Source organism: Lynx rufus, unplaced genomic scaffold (genome assembly GCF_022079265.1).
Source record: "Lynx rufus isolate CCGP_SWC_20201006 ecotype Redwood Valley unplaced genomic scaffold, mLynRuf1.p SCAF_1, whole genome shotgun sequence".
Classification (NCBI taxonomy): domain Eukaryota; kingdom Metazoa; phylum Chordata; class Mammalia; order Carnivora; family Felidae; genus Lynx; species Lynx rufus.
In genome coordinates, this window is record NW_025814823.1 from 121564975 (window position 1) to 121592861 (window position 27887).

The window sequence follows — 27887 nt, forward strand, 5'->3', positions numbered from 1 at the left end:
GAGTTTAAATGCAAGTACACAAAAATATAAATAACTGCTGCATATACTAATAAGCAGTATAATGAGAACGCCTGAAACATTTAAGACCACTCAACCACAAAACCAGTTAACAGCAGTTAGCGATGTCCTTGTTTAACAATTTCTTGATGGAAACTTTATCATGAAGCCCAAAATACAATATGAAAACAGCTTAACAAAGGAGCTAGTCAGATTTACTTGCTGCATTTTAAACAACTAACATTGGCTGTTAAAAAAATTTTTCTCATGCTACCTATGGCCCTCCTTTTTTTTTTTTTTGACTTTTGTGTCAGTAATTTTTTTTTTATTAACTTGTTTTATTTTTTTTTAATTTACACCCAAATTAGTTAGCATACAGTGCAACAGTGATTTCAGGAGTAGATTCCTTAGTGCACCTTACCCCTTTAGCCCATCCCCCCTCCCACAACCCCTCCCGTAACCCTCAGTTTGTTCTCCATATTTATGAGTCTCTTCTGTTTTGTCCCCCTCCCTGTTTTTATATTATTTTTGTTTCCCTTCCCTTATGTTCATCTGTTTTGTCTTTTAAAGTCCTCATATGAATGAAGTCATGACTTTTGTCTTTCTCTGACTAATTTCACTTAGCATAATACCCTCCAATTCCATCCATGTAGTTGCAAATGGCAAGATTTCATTCTTTTTGATTGCCGAGTCATACTCCATTGTATAGATATACCACATCTTCTTTATCCATTCATCCATCAATGGACATTTGGACTCTTTCCATACTTTGGCTATTGTGGATAGTGCTGCTATAAACATGGGGGTGCATGTGTCCCTTCGAAACAGCACACCTGTATCCCTTGGATAAATGCCTAGTAGTATAATTGCTGGGTCGTAGGGTAATTCTATTTTTAGTTTTTTGAGGAACCTCCATACTGTTTTCCAGAGTGGATGCACCAGCTTGCATTCCCATACCTATGGCCCTTCTTAATTTACCCTAATCTGGCCCCAACTTGTTTGATCTTCTACTCTCCCCCCATATATGGTGCTTCACATAAATACCACGCTCTCCATGGCTTTCTCCTCTCTGTAAAAATCCATGTAGTTTTCAAGAAAACCCAGAACTCACAAGCCATCTCCTCTGAATTCCCTCTACCTATATTATCGCACTTGTAATGTGTTGGATATGTGTTTTCTTCTCCTGCTAGACTACAGTGAAGGGTCAAGTCCTATTCAACTTTGTAACACCAGTTCTTAAGATGGCTCCTGATGCAAAGATGATGATAAGTGCTTTTAGAAAGAAAAAAAAAAAAATGACATTCTCTTCCCGTTTTAATCTACTTTTCATTTAACCATTCTGTCCTACTCTAATGCCAAGACAGCATGGTAAAATGGTAATGAGAATGAGCTCTGGAGAAAAAAGCAAATTCATATCCTCCATCTGAAACTATTAGTTTTGAGGCACTTAATAAAATACTTAATTTTTCTAAGCTTCGATTTCTTTAAAATAGAGCTAGTAATATCTTTATCACATAAGGTTGCTGTGAGGGTAAAATCAGATAATAGATGCGAAGAGCTTAGCAGAGTACCTAGAACAAGTAAGCTTTCAGTGAATAGTAGCTATTATTAACATCTAATTTATTTTAGGAGAGAAAAAAAAAAAGAAAACTTAAAAATGCACAAGGACTAAGCAACTCTGAAGTACAAAGTGGCCAGAGTCCACAAATTACCTGGCGAAAACTCTATCATTGAAGGTGCTGGCAGGCCCGCTTCGGAGGCTGTCCCAGTTGGCAACCATTTCTTTTACCCACTCTACCCAGGTGTACAGACGGAGAATACCTGCATCTGCCATGGCTTCCACAAAGTTAGCATCTTCAACAGTATCACCAGCATCAGCCAGAGCCAAACGCATTCCTGCAGGAGGAGGAAAAAGAAAAAGAAGGAACATCACTGATGATTTTATTTTATTTTTTTTATATTTTCTAAAGTATTTTTTTTTTAATTTTTTTTTTTTCAACGTTTATTTATTTTTGGGACAGAGAGAGACAGAGCATGAACGGGCGAGGGGCAGAGAGAGAGGGAGACACAGAATCGGAAACAGGCTCCAGGATCTGAGCCATCAGCCCAGAGCCCGACGCAGGGCTCGAACTCACGGACCGCGAGATCGTGACCTGGCTGAAGTCGGACGCTTAACCGACTGCGCCACCCAGGCGCCCCGATCACTGATGATTTTAAAATGTGGTTGGTGAGGACCTGGGTGACTCAGTCACTTAAGCGTCTGACTCTTGATTTTGGCTCCAGTCGTGATCTTGCCGTTCCTGAGACTGAGCCTCAAGCGGGGCTTGGGATTCTCTCTCTCTGCCCCTCCCATGCTCACGCTCTGTGTGTGTGTCTCTCTCAAAGTAAATAAATAAACTTTTAAAAAATAATTTAAAAACAAAATATGGTTACTAAATATCAACGATGTATCCAATTTGGTATACTGCAAACCTACATATAAATTAAGAAATAGCAGATGCTTTAAAGGACTGCATGGGGACGCCTGGGTGGTTCAGTCGGTTAAGCTTCCAAGTGTTGATTTCAGCTCAGGTCATGATCTCATAGTTTGTGAGATCAAGCCCCACATCGGGCTCTTGGCTCACAGTGCAGAGCCTACTTGGGATTCTCTCTCCTCTCTCTGCCCCTTCCCTGATTGTGCCCTCTCTCTCTCTTTTATAAATAAACTTTATAAAATTAAAAAAATATAAAAAATTTAAAAAATAATAAAGGACTGCCATGGATCTAAAACAAAAATAAAAATCACCAAAAGTAGGATCCACAATGTTGTTCAAATATTTGAATCACATGTATTTATTTGCATACACTTAGCATCAATAGCTGTTTCTTCTCAGGCATGCTGAGTTAATGAGATAAAGTGGTCTTTAATGAAGCAGGGGAAAAAAATGATAAACTGGCAATAGGGATCCCTATCAGCATCTAAGGCTCATTTAGAGGGAGCAAAACACTATGTTTTAATGCATGAGTACACACACTGGTGCCTTCCATGTACAAAAATATATTTAATTTCTTATTTCTAAAAGCGATTCTTCTAAGCTTTCTAACAAAATTTTGCTTTCCAACCAGAATCTTTATTCTAAAATATTGAAAAAAAAAAAACATTAATAACAGCCTGATTAAGTTACAGGATATCCTTGTACAATGGAATACTATAATGCTGCAAAAGAGTGAGGAAACTCGATATGTATCTATATGGAATGATCTCAAATATGAACAATTAAGTGAAAAAGTACAAGTTCAGAAGAGTAGGTATTGCTTTCTACCATCTATGCCTACAAGGGAGGAGATGAGAACATGTCACATTAAGTTACGTACGCATTAAATATACATTATAATACACAAGGAGCTCTAAACTTTTAACTTTTTATTTCAAATAATTTTACACTTAAAGAAAAGGTGCAAGAGAATAGACATAAACATTAGACATTTAACAGGCTCCCCTAACATTAACAACCTATCTAACCATAGTTTCAAACCCAGGAAGTTAACATTAGTACGATAGTATTAACGAAACTACAGATCTTATTCAAATTTCACCAGTTTTTCTTCTAATATTCTGTTTCTGCTGCAGGATCCAATCTGGAAAAACACATTGCATTTAATCATTTTACCTCCTTGGTCTCCTCATATCTGTGACAGTTTCTTTGTCTTTGTCTTTCATGACCCTGACATTTTTGATGAGTACTCATCAGTTACTTAATAGAATTTCTCTCAACTTGGTTTGTCTGGTGTTTTCTCATGATTAGACTGAGCTTATAAACCTCTGGCAGAAGCGATGTTATGTGTCTTCTCAGTGCATCACTATCAGGGAGGTGCAAGATACTGATACGACTTTTTACTGGTATTGCAAGCTTTCATCACTGACGTAGTGTCTGCCGACTTTTCTCCACTATAGACTTAATCGTTTTTCCTTTTGTGATTAAAAAATATCTTGGTGGGGTACCTGGGTGGCTCAGTTGGTTAAGCGTCCATCTAACTCATGATTTCAGCTCAGGTCATGATCTCACGTTTCTGAGACTGGGCCCTACATCAGGCTCCGTGCTCACAGCACAGAGCCTGCTTGGGATTTTCCCTCTCTCCCTCCCTCTCTCTGCTCCTCCCCTGCTTTCCCTGCCCCTCCCCTGCTTGCGCTCTCCCTGAAAATGAATGGACATTTTTTTTAATAAAATAAAATCTTTGAATAAATAAATGTTTGGTAAAATTCGCCCCTGAAGACATCTGGTTCTGGACTTCTATTTTTTGGGAGTCTTTTGATTACTGATTCAATTTCTTTGCTGGTAATCAGTCTGTTCAAATATTCTATTTCTTCCTGTTTCAGCTTTCGGAGGTTATATGTTTCTAGGAATTTATCCATTTCTTCTAGGTTGCCTAATTTGTTGGCATATAGTTTTGCATAATATTCTAATTGTTTGTATTTCTGTGGTGTTTGTTATTTCTCCTCTCTCATTTATGATTTTATTTATTTGGGTCCTTTCTCTTTTTATCTTGATGAGTCTACTTAGAAGTTTATCAATTTTATTGATTTTTTTCCAAGAACCAGCTCCTAGTTTCATTGATCTGTTTCACTGGGGTTTTTGTTTTTGTTTTAGTTTCTATATCATTTATTTCTACTCTAATCTTTTTTTTAAATCTTTTTTAACGTTTATTTATTTTTGAGACAGAGAGAGACAGAGCATGAACGGAGGAGGGGCAGAGAGAGAGGGAGACACAGAATCTGAGGCAGGCTCCAGGCTCTGAGCCACCAGCCCAGAGCCCGACGCAGGGCCCAAACTCATGGACCGTGAGATCGTGACCTGAGCTGAAGTCGGACGCTTAACCGACTGAGCCACCCAGGCGCCCCTCTACTCTAATCTTTATTACTTCCTAACCTCTGCTCGTTTTAGGTTTTGCTTCTTGCTCTTTGTTTAGCTCCTTTAGGTGTAATGTTAGATTGTTTGAGATTTTTTTTTGTTTCTTGAGGTAGAACTGGATTGTTATAAACTTCCCTCAGAACTGCTTTCACTGTGTCCCAAAGGTTTTGGACCATTCTATTTCCATTTTCATTTGTTTCCATGTACTTTTTTATTTCTTCTTTTATTTCCTGGTTGGTCTATTCAATGTTTTGGGTTTTTTTGTTTTTTTTGTTTTTTAGGTTTATTTTGAGAAAGAGGTGTGGGGAGGGGCAGAGAGAGAATCTCAAGCAGGCTCCAAACTGTCAGTGCAGAGCCCAATGCGATGCTCAAACCCAAGAACTGTGAGATATGACCTGAGCCAAAATGAAGAGTGGGACACTTAACTGACTGAGCCACGCAGGCACCTCAGGGCCCATTCCAAGTTTAATAGCACGGTATTTAATCACCATGTATTTGTGGTCTTTCCAGATTTTTTCTTGTAGTTAACTTCTAATTTCATAATGTTGTGATCAGAAAAGATGCATGTTACGACTTGGATCTTTTTAAATTTGTTAAGGCTTGTTTTGTGGCGTAATATGTGATCCATTCTAGAGAATGTTCCATGTGCACTTGAAAAGAATGTGTATTGTGGTGTTTTACAAAGGAATGTTCTAAATATATCTGTTAAATCCATCTGGTCCAGTGTGTCATTCAAAGCCATTGTTTCCTGGTTGATTTTCTGTTTAGATGACCTGTTCATTGATGTAAGTGGGGTGTTAAAGTCCGCTACTATTATTGTATTATTATAGATCAGTTCCTTTATGTTTGCCATTAACTGTTTTATGTATTTGGGTGCAGATATAATGGTTATATCTTCCTGTTAGACTGTCCCCTTTATTATTGCACAGTGTCCTTCTTTACCTCTCGTTATAGTCTTTGTTTTACAGTCTATTTTGTCCAATATAAGTATTGCTACTCTGGCTTTCTTCTTACATCCATTTGCAAGACATGTTTCTCTATCCCCATACTTTCAATCTGCAGGTGCCTTTAAGTCTAAAATGAGTCTCTTGTAGGGGTGCCTGGCTGGCTCAGTCAGTGGAGTGTGCAGCTCCTGATCTCAGGTTTGTGATTTGGGGCCCCACCTTCAGTGTAGAGATTATTTAAAAATAGAATCTTAAAAAAAATGAGTTTCTTGTAGGCAGCATATAAATGGCTCTTGCTTTTTTTATTCATTAGGTCATGCAGCGTCTTTTGATTGGAGTGTGTAGTCCATTTACATTCAAAGTAATTATTGATAGATATGTATTTGTTGTCATTTTATTACTTGTTTTGTGTTGTTTCTGAAAATTTTCTCTGATCGTTTCTTGTCTTACTCTCTTTCATGGTTTGTTGGTTTCCTTTAGTGATATATTTTGATTTCTTTCTCTTCATTCTTTGTATATTTATTAGTATTCTATTTGTGGTTACCATTAGATTTATACATAATATCTTCTGCATATCATGGTCTGTATTGTATTAAGTTGATGGTCATTTAAGTTTAAACCCATTCTTTACTTCCATCCCTCCCCATGTTTTAGGTATATGATGTTTTACATCCTTTTATTTTGTGAATTCCTTGACTGTTTTTTTTACAGATATATTCATTTTTTTATTGCTTTTGTGTTTGCTACCCCCATACTGTCATTTTTGGTCTTTCCTTTCCACTCAAAGAGTCCTCTAATATTTCTTACAGGGCTGGTTTACTAGTCATGAACTCCTTTAGTTTTTGTCTGGAAAGCTCTTTATCTATTCTTCCATTCTGAATGATAGCCTTGATGGACAGAGTATTCTTGGCTGCAGGTTTTTCCCATTTAGCACTTTGCATATATCATGTCACTCCTTTCTAGCTTGGAAAGTTTCTGCTAAAAAATCTGTTGATCAACTTACGGGGTTTCCTTTGTATGTAACCATCTTCTTTTGTCTTGCTGTTTTTTAATGTTTATTCATTTATTTTTGAGAGAGAGAGAGAGAGAGAGAGAGAGAACATGAGCAGGGGAAAGGCAGAGAGAGGAGAAAGAGAATCCCAAGCAGACTCTGCACATCAGCACAGAGCCCAATGCAGGGCTCAAACCCACAAACCATGAGATCAGGACACGAGTCAAAATCAAGAGTGGGACGCTTAACCAAATGACCCACCCTTTTCTTGCTGCTTTTAATATTTTTTCCTTATCACTATATTTTGCCATTTTAACTACAATATGTCTTGGAATGGGTCTGCTTTTGTTAATTTTGTTGGAGGCTCTCTGTGTTTCCTAGATCTGGCTATCTGTTTCCTTCTCCAGATTAGGTAAGTTTTCAGCTATTATGTCTTCAAATACATTCTCTGCCTGCTTTTCTCTCTTCTTCTTCTTCTGGGACTCTATAATACGATTGTTACTATGTTTGATGGAGTCACTGAGTTCCCTAAGTTTACTCTCACTTTGCAGAATTCTTTTTTCTCTCTTTTGTTCAGTTTGATTACTTTCTATTACTCTGTCATCTAGTAATTACTTCATTCCTCTGCTTCTTCCAGCCTTCTGTTCATTTCGAGTGTGTTTTGCACTTTGTTTACTGAGCCCGTTATCTCTGCTGTTATTCCTTATCTCTGTGTTGATGGTCCCAATGATGTTCTCTACTCTTTTCTCAAATCCAGTGAGTATCCTTATGATCGGTGCTTTAAATTCTTAATCAGGCATGTTATTTATATCTGTTTCGCTTAGATCTCCAGCCATGGCCTTGTCTTATTCTTTCATTTGGGACAAATTATGTCTTCTCATTTTGTCCAAGTCTCTGTGCATGTTTCTGTGCATTAGGAAAGTCAGCTAATGTCTCCTGTTCTTGAAGGTAAAGGCTTTATGAAGAAAAGCCTATAGTGTCCTACTGTGTAGTATCCCCATTCCCCCAGGACCTGCTGCTCCCAGGAATATCTCCAATGTATGCTGCGTGTGCTCTGCTGTTTTTCCTGGCTGCTTTATCTTTCAGGCCAGTCATCTACAGATGTTCTCTTTGCCTGTTGTGGGCAGTGTTTGGTCCCTGAATGTGGTGCACTTAAACTAGGTGTGCTCTGGTCTGCTTGTGAAATGAAACCTGGTGCTGCCAGCACTAAAGTCTCATAAAATTCTCAGTTCGAGAGACATGGTGTGGGCAGGGGTTTGAGCCAGTCTTCTGAGGAAGGGGCCCTGCTGCACTGGGACTGAGGCAAGCATAACCAGGAGGTGTGGTTCCACCAAAATGCAGAGTGGTGGGGCTTGATGTAAGCAAGTTAGGTGGCAAGTATCAGCACTGAACTAGTTCCTACTGGCGGCCCTGCGTTTATGCTGAAGGATGAGGAAGGGAACGGCACCTGCCAATTCCTTTGTTCCTGGAGGGGTCCCTCTGTGAATGCTGCCACTCCAGAACATGCTATGAGATGAGCAACTAACTTCTCCACTGTGTGTCCCGGGTGCTCTTCAGATCACTGTTTCCCTGCCATATGTCTGCATGATGTTTGCTTGCCTTCTCTCCAAACACAGCCCCAGTGTCCTCCAGGCTATTCCAGAGCCAAGCACAGTGACCTTTAAAACTCCAAACTTTAATTAAGCCCCACTGGATACAAGTACTCAAAAATTCAGGCTCTCTCGCTTTCCAAGCCCTTTGCTATAGGGATTTGTTTTCCCCATGTGCTCCCCTGTGTGCTAGTTTGTGTCTTATCCTTTTCCATGACTGCAGCTCCCTCTCCCCAACAGCGGTCATGATCTGTTTCTTTCCCAAACCATGTCTCCACACTTCCTACCTTCTTCAATATGGCCCCTTCTCTATCTTTAGTTGTAGAGTGTGTTCTGCCAGTCTTCATATAGATTTCTGGGCTATTTAAGATGATCTGATAGTTATTTAGCTGTATTCATGGGACAAGGCAAGTGAGAATCCTCCTACTCTGCTGCCACCTTCTGTCTTCAGTACCTGTGTGCCCTTCAAATGTCCCCATCCTTATTGAAACATTTCCTTATTTTCTGGAACAATGTGTTCCATGCTCATCTTGTTATTTTCCCTACTCCAGCCTGCAAATCGGTCACTTCTCCCAGGCACCCCAGTTCCACTTATCGGAAAACTGTAGTTAGCAACCAAGATCTGAATGCCAGGTGTGCCTCTGCCACTGGGGTGTCACTGCTCATAAGCCTTCTTGGCACACACAGCTAGGGAAATGTGTGCACATGCACTAACCCACTGCACACACCAATGTTAATTTTTGCATTAATCTATCTATATATAAAATTAAAACCATTAGATATTGCCAATTCCAATCCAACACCACAGGCTGCCTTCTAGCATTCCCCCTTTATTATTTCCATCTTCTTTGACAGTGAGCTCTCATCTACAATAGATTTATTTGTTCAATCCCAGCACACACTGCTATCCTATACCTCACGCAAGAAATAGTCTTACCAATTACAGTACTGATGTGCAGTTCTTTTTGGTTTACAGTGTCCAGTCAAAGCAATGTTTCTCCAAGTTAATTAGGTTAGTTCTTTCCCATTCCCATCACTATGGCCTCAAACTGTGCTAGCCATGATGAGAAGAAACAAGTGCCATGATAACCAAAGTAATGAATGGTTCCTTCAGGTTACACAGTGCATGTCTTCCCTTGACAAAGTAATGATCAAATGGAACAGTACTGAGGCCAAGGAGAAAAGACTGTTCTAAAAAATGAATGCTCCCAGGTTTAAGTGACCCATATTTATATCAAGTACGAAGCAAATACTTTGGAAAAGCTTTACAGTCAACATCTCTACAAACCGATTCTTTCATCTTTCAAGTAATAAGAAATTGAAGCAAGCCGAGTAGCAATTACAGTGAGTTTCTTTTTTTAAAAAAGACTCTAATAGTCTTAGTTCAAATCTGTTCCTAAAAAGATCATGTCAGCAATTCTTACATTTTAAATATTACATTGCTTGTACACAAAGAAAACACGACTATTTTAAACTACTGTAAAAGCCAAAAAAAAAAAAAAAGGCAGTAAAACTGAAACAATTTTAACTTGTTTTCTATAATCTGAAGAGAATCAGACCCTATATAATAGCAATAATAAAAAAGCATACTCACCATCCGCTGAAAATTTGTCGATAGCTTGGGTCAAAGTGAGGAAGTTGCCTGTGGACTTTGACATCTGAAATAAAAATCAATGACCAGGCATTATTAAGCATATAAGTAAAATAAACCAAATCAGCCAAATCAAAATACATGGGTTAGCCACAATCAGATAAACACAGACAAAAAATATTACAAAGAGGGAATGGAAAAGATACCTTGCACTAATTTTCCAGACATAGAAACTAAAGTCCGGTTACTAAGTGACTTCATTTCAGCTGCTTATAAAGAAGAATTTTACAGCAATTAGACACCTTCAGAAATGAAAGGACTAGTGTATGAAGTCAGAGTTAGGCTTTTAGGGAACTTCCTGTCAATGGCGTCACAATAATTGTTTCTTCAAGCTGTGCTCTACCTGAGGGCACCACATCAAAGGAGGCACTGTGCACAGCCTATCAATCTTTACTATTTAAGAATGTTGTATCTTTATCATAACTTTGCTGATACCAAACAGAGGTGATTATCCAGTTTTATGCTACATGGCAATGAAGTATCTAGTTCTAAGAAATTCAGTACAGTGTAGAGTACAACAATGTTGAGACCAAAGAGAATGTCATGATATACCACAATTTACATTCATATACATATATACACATATATACAAACAGATAAATATATAACATACATAGTGTCACTTTGACTTACAAAGTAAAAATGAATTTAAGAATCAAAAGTCCTTGTTGATCTAACAAAATCTATAAATAGCCCATGCTTTTTTTTTTTTTTTTTTAGTAGGCTCCACATCCAATATGAGGATTGAATTCATAACCCTGAGATTAAAGGTCACATGCTTTACCGACTAAGCCAGCCAGGCGTATCCAATAGCCCGTGTTTCTAATCAAAGAGCTGTTTTTCGGTCTAATACAGAGATTATTTTAAATGAACTTTTTTATTCCCTTTCAATATTAGAACACTGGTTAAATGATGTTTCATTTTACAATTCAGACCATCTATTATTTGTTTAAATCTATGTCTATTCTCATTATGACAGATATTTATAGCAAAGAATACTGTTTTACCATTAATATTCCAACAGGAGCAGCAAAATTCACTAACTGTAACAAATCCAACTTGCTACAATTGTCATTACTAAGAAATAACATAGTAACTTAATTTCAGGTTTGGTTGAGGAGGGGTACCCCTTTCTAATGTGAACAAAAGCATCACAGGAGCAAACAAGGGCTTGGTTATGAGGTTTGCATAACCTCCTGTTGAAGATATTGATTAATGAGACATAAAGTCTTACGTAGCCTATTAAAAATCATATATACTAAGAGTTTTAACAATACTGGAAGCAGTACTAGTATAAACAGAAATATTACATTGCCTGGGAAGAAATATTACATGACTGTTAAGAATCCTGGCAATTCCAAAATTCTATTATTATAATTCAGTGGCTGGTCATAATATAAAACAAATCCCACCAAATGATCTTCTCAACTTAATGAGAAAGATATTCTAGGGTCACAATGCTAGGATCTTTATGTTTCTTATCTATCTCTCTCTCCTCTAGTCACAATTTGTGTTACCTTCTGTCATTCTAACCACAAATGTTAAAATAAGTAAGTTTTGGGGCACCTGAGTGGCTCAGTCGGTTGAGTACCCAACTCTTGATTTTGGCTCAGGTCACGATCCCAGTTGGCTCATGGGATGCAGCCCCGCATCAGGTACCATGCTGAGCGTGGAGCCTGCTTAAGGGTTTAAGATTCTCTCTCTCTCTCCCTCCCTGTGCCTCTCTTCCCTGCTCACGTTCTCCCTCCTTCTCTCTAACATATCGTAATGTAACATAACAAAACATAACATAACAAATTTTCCCACTCCCTCCCCTCAGTTAATACTATTCACTCTACTCCCTAATTTATGCTGGTAGTCCTATATATTTTAATTGGAAGACTAACTCTGATTTTTATACTCTTTATTTCTTTAAGAAATACAACTTCCTGTATCTGAAAAGTTTTCTGCAGAATTTTAAACTTCCGAGAGGCCAAAAGCCTTACTTACTTTCTCAGAGTTGAGGAGGAGATGTCCATTTGCTCTCACAGCTGCAGGCCATTTGTCACTTTACAGGTAAATGTTCAAAGACAGAAAACACAACATAAACATTCTAGTTTAAGCTTAAAAAGTTGAGGTAAATGCTAAAAGATCTGTAAAAATTTGCAAAGACAAATGTACAAGGATATTTATTGAGTGCTGTTCATAACGAAAAAAATAAAAACAAGTGTGCGTTAAGTGAAGGACTGGTTACATAAACTATGATGCAGGCATATACTGAAATACTATGCAGTAACTATTTAAAAAATACAAGCAGGGGGGCGCCTGGGTGGCTCAGTCGGTTGGGCGTCCGACTTCAGCTCAAGTCACGATCTCCCGGTCCGTGAGTTAGAGCCCTGCGTCAGGCTCTGGGCCGATAGCTCAGAGCCTGGAGCCTGCTTCTGATTCTGTGTCTCCCTCTCTCTCTGCCCCTCCCCCATTCATGCTCTCTCTCTGTCTCAAAAATAAATAAATGTTAAAAAAAAAAAATTAAAAAAAAAAATACAGGCAGGGCTAGAAGTATGGCTATAAAAAGATCTTAGAGGGGCGCCTGGGTGGCTCAGTCGGTTAAGTGTCGAACTTCAGCTCAGGTCACGATCTTGTGGTCCGTGAGTTCGAGCCCCGCGTCGGGCTCTGGGCTGATGGCTCAGAATCGGAGTCTGCTTCTGATTCTGTGTCTCCCTCTCTCTCTGAGAGGGAGCCTAAAGTAAGTAGGAGGATTTCTGGATGTACTAGATAGGAGAAGGTGTGCTTTATGCTTCAGTATACATTCAATAGAAGAAAAAGAAAGTGACTGGCAAATCTAACTATACCTTGCACGATAACTTCTTAAATATTTGAAGCCACAAGGCATAAGTTTAGTCTGCATCCTTTTTAGCACTCACCTTTGTTCTGGCCACATAGCCACATGATTATAAAGGTAATATGAAAGATGATTTGGAACAAGATCCTTGCCAGAGACTCGGAGATCCACAGGATACCAGAACTCAAATTCCTGCTTTAATTGATCTAACTTTTCCTTTGGGATCTGAGTCTTAGGAAATGGAGCCTCCTTGAAGAAAACATAATCCCAAACCTCCTTGGTCATCTGTTGTGGTCTGTAATTAAAATAAAAACAAACAAACAAACAAAAAAAAACCAGCATCAAAAAAATATATATTTTTCCATGAAAGAATCAGTATTTTCATCTAACCATGAAGTAGATATTTCTGTCTTAATGTAGTTACCATAACAAATGACAATAGATTCCCCTAAGAATAAAGAACAGTAACAATAATAGAGGGACAATTTATTACTTTTTCTCAGTTCAACAGCAAAAAAGCAACAACATCATTAGCAAAATTTGCTAAATGAATTCTTATGAAAACTAAATATTAAAAAAAAAAAAAGGAACTTTTGTGGCTCCTGGGTGGCTCAGTCAGTTGAGCATCTGACTCTTGGTTTCAGCTCAGGTCATGATCTCACAGTTCGTGAGATGGTGCCCCAGGTCAGGCTCCATGATGACAGCACAGAGCCTGCTTGGGATTCTCTGTCTCCCTCTCTACCTTTTTCCCGCTTGCAGTGTCTCTGTCTCTCTCAAAATAAATAAACTTAAAAAATAAAAAAATAACTCAGTTAAGCATGTGACTTCAGCTCAGGTCATAATCTCACGGTTCATGAGTTCAAGCCCCACATTAGGCCCTGTGCTGACAATGCAGAGCCTGCTTAGAATATTTTCTCTCTTCCTCTCTCTCTCTCTTTCCCTGCCCCTGTCCCATTCACATACTCTCTGTCTCAAAATTAAATAAATAAATAAATAAATAAATAAATAAATAAATAAATAAATATTAAAAAATAAAGGGATGCCTGGGTGACTCAGTCAGTTAAGCGTCCGACTTTGGCTCAGGTCATTATCTCATGGTTTGTGGGTTCGAGCCCTGCGTTGGGCTCTGTGCTGACAGCTCAGACCCTGCAGCCTGCTTCAGATTCTGTGTCTCCCTCTCTGCCCTCCCAGTCTCAAGCTCTGTCTCTCTCTCTCAAAAATAAACATTATAAAAAGTTTTAAAAAATAAATAAAATAATAAAATAATTTTAAAAAAGGAACTTTCAATGTGTAAATCAAAAGATCACACCTCCTGCTAATAAACTACATTTCTTTGCCGCATCCATTCACCAACCTGATGCTCAGTGGAGATTCCGCCTGTCCTCGCAAGTTACCCCCCTGCAGCAGGTGTGCCACTGTGTAAAATGCCATGTAAATAGTGGAATCAGACAGCGATTCAATCAGCCACTGCTCATCCCATGGCAGACGAGTACCTGCAAGATAAAAAGAAGAAAATTAATTCCTGAGGAACTTAAAAGAGATACTTCATCTGGAGAATCCATATCTTCAAGGTCTATAGCATTTACAAAGCTACTTATTTAAGAAGGTCTTAAATTTGCTTAAATAATTAACAAAATGAACTAGTAAATATAAAGCAAAATGGGGGCACTGGGGTGGCTCAGTAGTTGAGTGTCCGGCTCTTGATCTCGGCTCGGGTCGTGATCTCACAGGTCGTGAGATAGAACCTTGCATCCGGCTCCATGCTGACCATGCAGAGCCTGCTTGGGATTCTCTCCCTCCCTCCCTCTCTGCCCCCCTCCTCCCTGCTTGAAAATAAACATTTTTTAAAAAGGCAAAATGGTTGAAGCACTACAAAGTTTCTATTAAAAAAAATCCATAAAGCTATGTGGGTTTGAGAGGTCATACTCTACCAGCAGGTAGATAGACGGTAGGGCACCACATCCCAGTTTCCCTCACCCTCAGACCAAAACCTCTCAATTCAGAAAAATACTAGGAGAGACAGAGAAAAAGTAAAAGGGTTAATTTGCCAGGTAACTGGCCAAGTCATTCAAACAGAAGAATTTGAAGCATGCTTACCTAAACCATAAGTTCTCGAGCAGGCATGCTCTTGTAGCCAACCTAGGGTAGCTTCAAAATTCCTCCTGGTCTCCTCACAGAATCTGGAGAGAGTAAAAGGTACAGTGTCTCTCTTCATCCTCACTGTCTTCCATGTTTGTGATCTCCTTTCCCTTCCCTTATCACTTTTTTCCCTTCTTACGTTTCCAGGTTCTTCAAGCACTGGGATGTCTGTTGTTTCCAGTTCTCTTCTCCATAATCCAAGTACCTGGTAGTGGACAGATTGATTAAAAAAAAACATAAAATTCAAAAGGATAAGTAAAATGACTGAAGGAAATGTCTTGCTGTACGAGAGACTAACCACTGGTCACACAAGGCCACGACACATTCATCTGAAGACCTGGACATAACTTGTTTTTCTGGTTCCATGTAAATAAAGGCATCTCCCTACATGAAAGCAAATAAAAATATATCAGATATTATGTCAAGTCAATCTCTATTCCTCAGGGACAATAAAAAAACAACTTTAAAAAAAAATGTTACACCACCAATAACAAAAACCCCACATCTTCAGTATGTCTTCCCGGTATAAGTTATCTGCCATTCTCTTTTTTTTTTTAATTTTTTTTTTTAATCTTTATTTATTTTTGAGAGAGAGACAGAGTGCAAGCAGGGGAGGAACAGAGGGAGAGGGAGACACAGAATCCAAAGCAGGCTCCAGGCTCCAAGCTGTCAGCACAGAGACTGACGCGGGGCTCGAACTCACAAACTGTGAGATCATGACCCGTGAGATCATGATCTGAGCTGAAGTCAGCCACTTAACCAACTGAGCCACCCAGGCGCCCCTGCCGTTCTTTCTATACATCATTTGCTTTTGAAAAGGTGTGTATCTCTGTCAAATGGATCATCTTTCCTAGGTATTGATTATTCCTTGTCAGTGGAACATGAATGATGTTCAATACTTTCTAATTCTATGGTTTGAAGGTTAGATTGCCTATGGAAGCTACCCTTATTATTTTTGTTTTAAGTTATTTATTTATTTAGACAGAGAGAGAGAGAGAGTGAGTGCAAGTGAGTGCAGTGAGAAAGGGAGAGAGAGAATACCAAGCAGGCTCCGAACTATAAGCATGGAGCCCCACTCGGGACTTGAACTCTTAAACCAAGAGATCATGACCTGCACTGAAATCAAGAGTCTAAAGCTTAACTGACTGAACTACCCAGGCGTCCCTATCCTTGTTATAGTAAGAATATAAAGAGGGGGAGATGTGAGCATTGTCAGCGCAGACCCTGCTTGGGATTCTCTCTCTCTCCTCTCTCTGCCTCTCTCCCCGCTCATGCTCGATCTCTCTCTCTAAAAAATAAAAAAAAGAATATAAAGAAAATATGAAATTAAACACATAGAACCACTGCTTTTAAAAAACTAGATGCACAAAAACTAAACATGAAAAACATTGTTGCTAAAGATTTATAGTGTCATGAAAAACGTCCACTAGAAAACTAACCATGAATGTAACTGTTTACCAAATATAAATACCTCTTAATGTATTATGGTCCCACACTTGTCAGGCTATCTTTTAAGATAAAATCCAACATAATTATTCATAAAATGATTCACTGTTCTTTGTTTTTAATGCAATTCTTCATACTGAACTTAAATAGCTAGGACTTTGGTATAAAGAAGGGAAATTAAAAACAGACATTAAACTCTGCTGAAGAGGACTAACTGAAGTTTCTAAAGAAGAGGTCAGAACCCCAGATACCCTAATCCCATACTATGCAGACAGGCAAATGCCCCTCCCTATGCCAGCAGAACAATGAAGGTTTATGCTCTGGAAAGGATACAAGAGTCACTCAACCAAAGACAGAGTTAAGGATATGGGTATCACAGTGGGAAGAGACAGATTCAGTGGAAAGTCAGCACAACGGGTTTTGGTATTCCCCCTAGCAATTTTTTCAGCTCCCAGTTAGCTTAGACTTCTCAAGCTAGAAAGTGGAAGAATCTTCTAGGAGGAAGCTAATAAATCCAAGAAGCTCTAACTAATTGACATCAGGGCTAATATAAAGGCTTCCCCAAGACCCAAAAAGCCCTTCTAGATCTCCCCCAATGAAGCCCTACTCACATCCAAAAAGGTTCCAATCATCTTTCTGTACCTACTCTTAAATATCAACAATCTTCCTCAGAGAAATAAAAGATTAAGATTTCACATTCATGAAACATAGCATCCTATAAAAAAGGCCCTGCATTGATGGAAAAAAGTCTCTTTAACAAATGGTGCTGGGAGAACTGGACAGCAACATGCAGAAGATTGAAACTAGACCACTTTCTCACACCATTCACAAAAATAAACTCAAAATGGATAAAGGACCTGAATGTGAGGCAGGAAACCATCAAAACCCTAGAGGAGAAAGCAGAAAAAGACCTCTCTGACCTCAGCTGTAGCAATTTCTTACTTGACACATCCCCAAAGGCAAGGGAATTAAAAGCAAAAATGAACTACTGGGACCTTATGAGATCAAAAGCTTCTGCACAGCAAAGGAAACAACCAACAAAACTAAAAGGCAACCAACAGAATTGGAAAAGATATTTGCAAATGACATATCGGACAAAGGGCTAGTATCCAAAATCTATAAAGAGCTCACCAAACTCCACACCTGAAAAACAAATAACCCAGTGAAGAAATGGGCAGAAAACATGAATAGACACTTCTCTAAAGAAGACATCCGGATGGCCAACAGGCACATGAAAAGATGCTCAACGTCGCTCCTCGTCAGGGAAATACAAATCAAAACCACACTCAGATATCACCTCACACCAGTCAGAGTGGCCAAAATGAACAAATCAGGAGACTATAGATGCTGGAGAGGATGTGGAGAAACGAGAACCCTCTTGCACTGTTGGTGGGAATACAAATTGGTGCAGCCGCTCTGGAAAACAGTGTGGAGGTTCCTCAAAAAATTAAAAATAGACCTACCCTATGACCCAGCAATAGCACTACTAGGTATTTACCCAAGGGATACAGGAGTACTGATGCATAGGGGCACTTGTACCGCAATGTTTATAGCAGCATTCTCAACAATAGCCAAATTATGGAAAGAGCCTAAATGTCCATCAACCGATGAATGAATAAAGAAATTGTGGTTTATATATACAATGGAGTACTACGTGGCAATGAGAAAGAATGAAATATGGCCCTTTGTAGCAACGTGGATGGAAGTGGAGAGTGTTATGCTAAGTGAAATAAGCCATACAGAGAAAGACAGATACCATATGTTTTCACTCTTACGTGGATCCTGAGAAACTTAACAGAAACCCAAGGGGGAGGGGAAGGGAAAAAAAAAAAAAAAAAAAAGAGGTTAGAGTGGGAGAGAGCCAAAGCATAGGAGACTCTTAAAAACTAAGAACAAACTGAGGGTTGATGGGGGGTGGGAGGGAGGCGAGGGTGGGTGACGGGTATTGAGGAGGGCACCTTTTGGGATGAGCACTGGGTGTTGTATGGAAACCAATTTGACAATAAACTTCATATATTGAAAAAAAAAAAAAGGGCCCTGCATTGGTAACGATGAAGCTGGATAATAAGTATACAGGAATTCAACACACTACTCTCCACTTTTTTAATTTGAAATTTTCCATACCAAACATAATTTTTTTACGCATACACACAAATAGCAGATATAAAAAATGCACAATAAACAAACAAAATCTCAGGAAGAAAAAGTTGAGGGACTCTCCCAGAAAGAAAAAGACTTCCAGAGTCTAAGAGAACCCATAATTGAGTAAGAATTCAGGAAGCAAAAAATAAGGAAAGGAAGAGATGAAACAATCAAAGAAAAAGTCAAGAAATTTTCCCAAAATTAAAGCACCTAAGTCTTCAGGCTGAAGGAGCCCACTAAGCACTCAGAAAAATGAATGAAAATTGACCTACACCACAGTAAATCACGAAATTCCATAACATCAGGAAGAAAGACAAGATTCTATACAAAGAGAAGGAGAGGGGGAAAAACAGGACATTTATAAAAAAATGAGTTATTACCAAAATGGTTTCAGACTTCACAACAGCATTCTGAACCAGAGCACCATGGGTAATGTCCATGAAATTCTAAGGCAAAACTACTTTCAATCTAGAATTCTGTCCCCAGGCAACCAAGTATGAAGATAGACAAGATATTTCACACATGGAAGCTTACAAAAATTTACCTTCCAGGTACCCTTTTTCAGGAAAGCTACTAGAGTAAGAGTTTAACCCAAATGAGAGAGGGAATAATTAAGCAGCGGCCACGGGATCAAGGAAACATGAGATCCAACTCAAGAGAAGCAAAGAAAATTCTTAGTAATGGAAGAAGATCCCAGATGATATTTGTGCACTAGGACAGTAAGTAACCAGTCCAGACTAAAACAGGCCAGAAGGCAGGGGAAGAGCTTTCTCCAAGAAGGAACCAACAGCATACTGACGTGTTAAAGTAGTGAAAGAAGAAATAAAGAGTTGGGACAGAGTTTGGGAATACAGCATTGTATTTAAAGTAAGGAATTTAAAAAAGGAATTAAAAAACAAGAAGGACAATTATTAACACCAGGGAAAAACAAAAGCTGAGGAAGAAAAGTTCTCATTGTACATCAGTGATGTCTCAAAAATGTATACAATGGGGGCACCTGGTGGCTCACTTGGCTTTGGTTCAGGTCGTGATCTCATGGTTTGTGAGCTTGAGCCCCATATCGGACTCTGTACTGACAGTGCAGAGCCTGCCTGGGATTCTCTCTCTCTGCCCCTCTCCCACTTGCGCTAGCTCTCTCTCTCTCTCTCTCTCAAAAATAAATTAAAAGACTTTAAAAAAAGAGATTAGCAAATTGAACATGGAAATCCCACATTAACATATGAAAAGAAATATTTTTTTTAATGTACGCAATTACTGCTCTCATATAAGTTATAATGTACCTATACTAAAAAGATGGGAGGTAGAGAAGGGCACACAAATGTGGTGAGGTCAGAAAGAAAGACACAAGGTAGAAGAAAGAGTTAAATCTTGGTTTTCCAAGGTAGAAAGTCAATGGCTAATGTCTAAAACTAAAAATCAAAATTTAAAAATTACTCTATGAGCATTTACATTAGAGATCTGAGAGATGGAGGTTAATATTAAAAGAAATAACCAAAACAGCTGAAAGTAATCCTGTCCAAGGAAGAGAAATTGAAGAGAATGTGGGAAGGATAGAGAGGAAACTGCTGGTTTTTTATTTTAGTAAGCTTTACAGACCACAGTCTCTCTGTATTAAAGCCATATATAACTGTCAGAAATCAAAATTTAGTTTAGGGGCACTCTTGATCTCAGATCAGGTCTTGATCTCAAGGCTGTGACTTTAAACCCCGCTTTGGGCTCTGGTTTAAAAGCCTACTTTAAAAAAAAAAAAAAAAAAAAAGGGATGCCTGGGTAGCTCATTCCGTTAGGTGTCTGACTTCAGCTCACGTCATGATCTCACGGTTTGTGGGTCTGAGTCCCGCATCGGGCTCTGTGCTGAACGCTTGCTCAGAGCCTGGGGCCTGCTTCAGACTCTGTGTCTCCTTCTCTCTCTGCCCCTCCTCAGCTCACGTTCTGTCTCACTCTGTCTCTCAAAAATAAATAAATGTAAATAAATAAATAAATAAATAAATTTAAAGAAAGGGTTTTCTCCTAAAACAGCCTTCAGAGGATGGCCTATCACATACAGTGTCAATCATCTTTTTCTGAATAGTCTTCTTTACATCTTGGACCTTCTGTCCTTTAAATCCATCCACCAACATTACCTAAAAGGATGAGAAGTGGGGGGACAAAACACAGACAAAACAATTAAAATTTGCCTTGCGTTCCCTCCAAATTTTTCCCTAACTAAATTTACTTCCATCCACAACTAAGATATTTTTAGTGTGAAATCTATCACATTTGTAATCTTAAGTTTTTATTTTGCCAGAGCTTGGGTGATTAATATATACAACACACTTGGTTTTTCTTTTGCCATGACTAGAATAGCTATCACGAACAAGATGAGGAAGGATCCCTCATTACCTTCCCACTTCTCAGATTTCCATGGGGAGAGAATTTCAATAGGCTCACTCAGTTCATTCCTGAAGTCTTTGGAAAAATGAACGGAGCTCACACAGCTCAGCCCCAGTTAGACTTCTGTTTCCAATTCTGCCTGTTGCCAGCAAGCATTTTCCTTAGCTTGGCCATGTGATAAACCTGGCCCTTATAGGAAGGCTGGTTTTTCAACTCTGCCTTTAACGTAGTGAGGAAATTTAATCCTAGGGCTAGGTATTAGCTTGCCCATTGTTGTCACAGATCCACACAGTCCCTTCCAGCTCATATTTTGACCTCCAGCTATATGACTCCTGTTTCTCTCTGAAACAGTTTCTATCTTAAATGGAAAAGAAAGATGTTTTCTGACCTTCCAATCCTCTAACATGCTGAAGTGTTTTATATCAATTTAATTGACCACTATAAAATTATACTTATAGATCATGTTAGTAAAGTGGTTAAGAGCACAAACCCTGGAGCCAAGCTCCCCTAGACCAGTTCTGCCACTGGCTACCTATCTGCTGATCTTGGGTAAATTACTTAATGTCTTAGTGCCTCAATTTCCTCATCTGTAAAACAGGAATGATAGTGCCTACTTCACGAGGTTATTTTGAGATTTAAATAAGTTAACATTTAAGTGCTATCTATATAAGTGGTAGCTTTTCTTACCACCCAAAATGTGTAAGTCACTTAAAAAAAAGACACATAACCAATTGTTGGTTATCCAGAACAATGAAAGTGAAGGTAAAAATAAAGAATTCCCATTTATAGCCTTAAAAATCTTCATTTTAACCTCAAGTCACTAGCAACTTGGCTTGATTTTTACTTTCTCTAGCCTAGTCCTCTTTCCATGGAAATGTGTAAGCCACATTAACACATGCACAATTAAGGAGAAAAGAGAGGTTCCAAACACGTCTGTTGCACTCCCCTGGCATTTAGTGGACATTAACAACTAAATGAGAAAAACTGCTTATTTAAAATATGAACTCCTCAATTAAAAGAGCAAAAGGGACCAGGTATTGTCCATGCAATAAACCTATGAAATTGACTCCATAATAACATGAACTAACTTTAAATAATCTTCTCAAGAAACTCATTTCTTAGACATTCCTAAAAGACACAAATATATAATTCTGTAAGTGCCATTGAACAAAAAATAAATAAATTTGGAAACAGAAGAACACAATCTCATATTATCTCTCAAATCAGTATGTAGGTGAAACTATATTGAATCTTTCTATTTTCTTCTAAATCATTGAAAAATACACAGAGCAAAACTAAAAAATTATAACTTACACCATCATAAAACCCTTTTAGATATAACTTCTCCTTAGCTTCTGCAAGTTTTTCTCGGTCATTCTGGCTTTGAACTTTCAACTCATCACAAATGGTTACAGCGGAAAGATTTCCAAAACCTGGGATTTCAATGATTGGCACCTGTAAAGAACAGCAATTTCAGGACCTTATTCACACTGAATGATCATAAAAACGGCCCTATGGTGCATAATTCATTTGCCTCTATTGTCCAGTGAAGTCATTTCAGATTTTATATATCATTACCACAGCACCACACATTAGGTAATCACTGTGACTAACATACAGATGTGAATTTGTCTTCTTACTCTCCTCCACAGGAACTACCCAAATTCTCTGCACCAACCCCTAAATTGTCCCTCCCTCACTATATAACACACCTTCTCCAGCCCACAACCCTGTACTGGCATATAATTCTAAAACTAGCAAAACGATATAAAAAACTAAATCTAAGGATGGTCTTACTTCTGGCTTATAAAAAGTCTTCTAGATTCTTCATGAAAGTTATTTGCTAGTAACTAAATTTTTTTTTTCTTCACCAGGCACTAATATGAAAACATAAACATTCATGGCTAACATGGCAAAATTTTGTCTTTAGAAGCTTGGAAGTTGGCCCTACTAGCAAAATAAGCTACTATAAAACTGGTGATGCTAAAAACATTGTTTCAGAACTGCAGGTGCCAGGTGCTAAGAAAATACTTACTCTTGGTTTTTCTCTCACTCTTAAGTGCCACAACAGATAGCAAATTAAAGTAAATAAACTCTAAGCAAACTCCCTCTTATTTTTATATCCACTAATTATTTAATTTTGTTACAAGGAAAATGCTAGCTCTTTTTTTCAATGACAAAGAGATGGGTATGAATATTCTGAGTCCTCAGTGTACTCACCGGCTCAAATGGCAAGACCATGTCATCTCTAATTCCATACTTTGCTCGTAAGGCCTACAAAAAATTTTGCAAATTAACACTAATGATCAACACTTTATTGGCATAATCATTGAGAGAACAAACTCCAAAACTTTTTAAAAAATATTTGTTCTCCTAAATAAATAGAATTTAAAATATAAACTATTTGTTCTCCCTTTCATATGGAAATTTTTTAATTTTTCCAAATATCTCAAGAAGAGATCTATGTCACTAAAAAACTCAACAGTTTAAATTACAGTGAATTGCTTAAATGATGAAATAGTAAGCCAAATGGGGTGCTTGGGTGGCTCAGTCAGTTAAGCGTCCAACTTCGGCTCAGGTCATGATCTCATGGTCTGTGAGCTCAAGCCCCGCGTAGGGCTCTGTGCTGACTGACAGCACAGACTGACAATCTGTGCTTCAGATTCTGTGTGTCCCTCTCTCTCTGCCCTTCCCCCACTCATACTCTGTCTCTTTCTCAAAAAAAATAATAAAATAAAAACATTTTAAAAAATTAAAAAGAAAGAGCAAGCCAAAAGCAAAAATTCACACACACACACACACATACACCACTGAAAATGAGGTTCATATTCTAGGTTGCAGTGAAAATGTGAATATGAATATCACAACTTTTTCTAAAGTTTTATGGAATCCAGCAAAACATTAAAAAAGAAAAATCACATGATCCTATTAAGAGATGCAAGAAAAGCATTTGAAAAAAATCCAACACCCATTCCTGATAAAGAATCCTAGTAAACTGGAATAGATGCAGACCTTCTAAAACTTGATAGACTATCTACAAAAAACCCATAGCTAATATCACACTTAAGGATGAGAAATTCAAAGTTTTCCCACTAAGATCAGGTATGAAGCAAGGATGTTCCTCTCATCACTTCTTTTCAATATCGTTCTGAATGCCCTTGCTAATGCAATAAGGGAAGAAAATAAAATAAAAGGTATACAGATTGGGAAGGAAAGCATAAAACTGTCTTTGTTCATAGATGGAATGATCATCTGCGTAGGAAAATCCAAAAGAATGAAGGGAAAAAAACTCCTGGAACTAATAGGCAATTGTAACAAAGTTGCAGGATACAAGGTTAATATACAAAAGTTCATCGCATTCCAGGGGTACCTCAGATGACTGAGTCAATTAAAACCAACTCTGGATTTGAGCTCAGTTCATGGTCTCGAAGTCTGTGAGCCTGAGCCCCACATCAAGCTCTGCACTGACAGCACAGAGCCTGCTTAGGAGTCTCTCTCGGTCCCTTGCTCTCTCTGCCCCTCCCCCACTCACATTCTCTCTCTCTCTCTCTCTCTCTCTCTCTCTCTCTCTCTCCCTTGCTCAAAATAAGTAAATAAACTTAAAAAAAAAAAAAGTTAATTGCACTCCAATATACTAAAAATGAACAAGTGGAATTCAAAACTAAAAACACAGTACCACTGATATTAGCATCCCCTCCAAAATCAAATACTTAGGTACAAAAGTAACAAAACATACATAAGATCTACGTGAGAAAAACTACAAACTCTATGAAGAGAATCAAAGAACTAAATAAATGGAGAGATACTTCATGTTCATGGACTGAAAGATTCAGTATTGCCAAGATGTCAATTCTTACCAATTCCAATTTAACCTACAGATTCAGCACAATCTCAATGAAAACCCCAACAAGTTATTTTATGAATACCAACAAATTGATCGCAAAGCTTTATACAGAAGCAAGAGACCCAGAATAGTGAACTCAGTACTAAAAAAAAAAAAAAATTGGAGAACGGACACTATCTGACTTCAAGACTTATTATAAAGTTACAGTAATCAAGACAGTGTAGTGCTGGAAAGAAGAGACAAATAGTTCAGTGCACCAAAATAGTGAGCCCATAAAGAGAGTCAACTGATCTCTGACAAAGGAGCAAAGGCAATACAATAATTCAAAGATAGTCTTTTCAACAAATGTTACTGGAATAACTAGACACCCAGGTGCAAAAAAAAAAAAAAAAAAAAATGAATCTAGACATAGAGCTTACACTGTCATAAAAATTAACTCAAAATGGATCACAGACCTAGATGTAAAACATAAAATTATAAAATTCCTAGAAGCTAACGTAGGTGAAAACTTAAATGACCATGGGTATGGTGGTGCCTTTTTAGATACAACATCAAAGACCTAATCCGTGAAAGAAATAACAATCAAACTTCATTAAAGTTAAAAGCTGCTCTGCAACAGACAGTACCAAGAATTAAAAGACATTGGGCACCGAGGTGGCTCAGTCAGTTAAGCATCCGACTCTTGATTTCAGCTCAGGTCATGATCTCATGGTTTGTGAGATCGAGCCCACATGGGGCTCTGCACTGACAGCATGGTCACAGGGGAAAGAGATGAACAAAAAGAGCACACAGGACTTTTAGGGCAGCGAAAATACTCTATATGATATAATAATGATGAATCTATGTCATTATACAGTTGTCCAAACCCAAATATACACCACCAAGAGTGAACCCTAAGGTAAACTATGGACTTTGGGGAATTATAATGCATCAATGTAGGTTGATCCATGGTAAGAAATGCACCACTCTGGTGGGGGATGTTGATAAGGGGGGAGGCTGTGCATGTGTGGGAACAAGGGGAATCTCTCTACATTCTTCTCCAATTTATTGTAAACCTAAACTCTAGAAGTCTTAAAAATTCTGTGAAATATTATGTTTCAAATATATACACATATAGAAACAAGGAGATAACAGTTCCAAGATATGATAGCTTTTTCATTTCATAGTTGGTTCAATGGTACATAATGAGATGATAAAGAATTAATAACAACATGAAACTCAGATACTCACTTGCTTTTTCTTCAAATCTCTGAGGGCAGCAAAATCATCAGGGGAGTCAGAAGGAACACTTGTGACCACACCAGTGCCTTATACAAGAAAGTATGGAATTAATTAATACAACAGAATGCAATCACCAAAGTATTTCTAGAAAGAAAGAAAGAAACTCTTTACCTTTATCCTCCTTAATGGTGAGCATTGGAAGAACATAGATCACCTTATAAGATGTTAAAGGTGCAAAAAGCGACACACCAAGCATTTCCTGTGCAACAAAAAGATCAGCATAAAAGGTGAAAAAACTTATTTTACTCACTCAAATTTAAAAGTGTTAATATTTTTAAGCCCTGAGAAGCTAACATTAAAAAATACATGAAGTAAAACAAACTCATTCTTTTATACACACTAGACTAAAAATAGTTGTAAATAATTATAATTCCCAAACGTGATGTCATAAGGTGGTGAGGAAATTAACACACTAATACATTGCTGGTGGCATTGTACTCCTTGAGGAAAACGATGTAAGAATCATAGCAAGACACAAAAACATTCACACAACTTAGATCCAGCCAGTCCTAGGAATTTACCTCAAAAGAAAAAAACGTTTTTTCTTTGAGAAGTCTACCCAATGCTGTGTTAACTACAACAGCAAAACCTGGAAACAGCTAAAATTTAAGTGATAGAAAAAGCATTTAACAAAATATGAGATATAAACAAAATAAAATACTGTATATCCATTTAAAACAATGATTAGCAGGGCACCTGAGTGGCTAAGTTGGTTGAGCATCCGACTTTTGACTTCGGCTCAGGTCATGATCTCACAGTGAGTTCAAGCCCCACATAGGGCTCTGCGCTGAAAGCACAGAGCCTGCTTGGGATTCTGTCTCCCTCTCTCTCTGCCCCTCGCCAACTTGCTCTCTAGCTCTCTCTCCAAATAAAAATAAATAAATAAACTTAAAAAAAAAAAACAACAATGATTAGGAAGACAAACTGTATGAAAAACATACATCTAGTTTCTCTTAAAAAAAATCCAAACATTCAACAATACTGAACCCATACTCTCAAAACTAAGCTAAAGACTGCAGTTCTCAATTCCACACAGTTCCCACCGGCCCACTTTATTCAAAGAGAAACTGCTTTTATGGAACTTACAGTCACGTGGGTGAAGGCTAAATATCGTAACAGTCTTAAGGGCTAAAAGCTGTTTTTTAATTTATATCACCCATTTTCCTCACTCCAAAATCTGTTCAAATTTACAGGGAAAGAAATTGCACTAGTAACAGGAAAAATCTGTGTTATTAACACTATTCCTAAAAACTTCTCAGACACAACTCCAACAGCTGATGAGAAGTGGCAGCACTGCTTGTAACAGAAAACAACAGGAATCTATTCAAATGTGCATTATAGAAAATGGTTAAATACACTGTGGTACAGCCACACAATGGACTACTTATGTGGCTGCAAAACATAAGACATAAGGAAGCTATGCACCCACAAGGCAAATACCAAGACATAGCTAAGGAAAAGAAAAAAGAAGAAAGCAAGATGCAGAAAAATGTGATAAAGTATACTGCCATTTGTGTTTTTTGTTTTTTGGGTTTTTTTGTAGTAATCTCTACCCCTCAGTGCAGAATTCAAACTCAGGACCCTGACATTAAGAGTCACACACTCTTCTGACTAAGCCAGCCAGACGCCCCAAAATATATTGCCATCTGTATATTAAAAAGAGGAAGAGGGGCACCTGGGTAGCTCAGACAACTAAGCGTCTGACTTTGGCTCAGGTCATGATCTCACGGTTCGCGTTGGGCTCTATGCTGACAGCTCAGAGCCCGAAGCCTGCTTCGGA

The 27887-nt window shown here is 38.1% G+C and overlaps 1 protein-coding gene across 1 annotated transcript in view; it reads right to left on the reverse strand.

Moving 5' to 3' along the window:
- The window catches only part of LARS1 (leucyl-tRNA synthetase 1), a 73831-nt gene that overhangs the window by 21434 nt on the left and 24510 nt on the right, over window positions 1-27887 (reverse strand). Inside the window, exons 11-23 of the mRNA XM_047086494.1 lie at window positions 26219-26306; window positions 26057-26133; window positions 23203-23256; window positions 22297-22437; window positions 20655-20732; window positions 15320-15405; window positions 15161-15226; window positions 14980-15062; window positions 14237-14375; window positions 12965-13177; window positions 12051-12108; window positions 10005-10068; window positions 1710-1893 (exon numbers count right to left, since the gene is read on the reverse strand). Coding sequence (XP_046942450.1) covers window positions 1710-1893; window positions 10005-10068; window positions 12051-12108; window positions 12965-13177; window positions 14237-14375; window positions 14980-15062; window positions 15161-15226; window positions 15320-15405; window positions 20655-20732; window positions 22297-22437; window positions 23203-23256; window positions 26057-26133; window positions 26219-26306 — 1331 coding nt within the window. The remainder of the gene's footprint in view (window positions 1-1709; window positions 1894-10004; window positions 10069-12050; window positions 12109-12964; window positions 13178-14236; window positions 14376-14979; window positions 15063-15160; window positions 15227-15319; window positions 15406-20654; window positions 20733-22296; window positions 22438-23202; window positions 23257-26056; window positions 26134-26218; window positions 26307-27887) is intronic.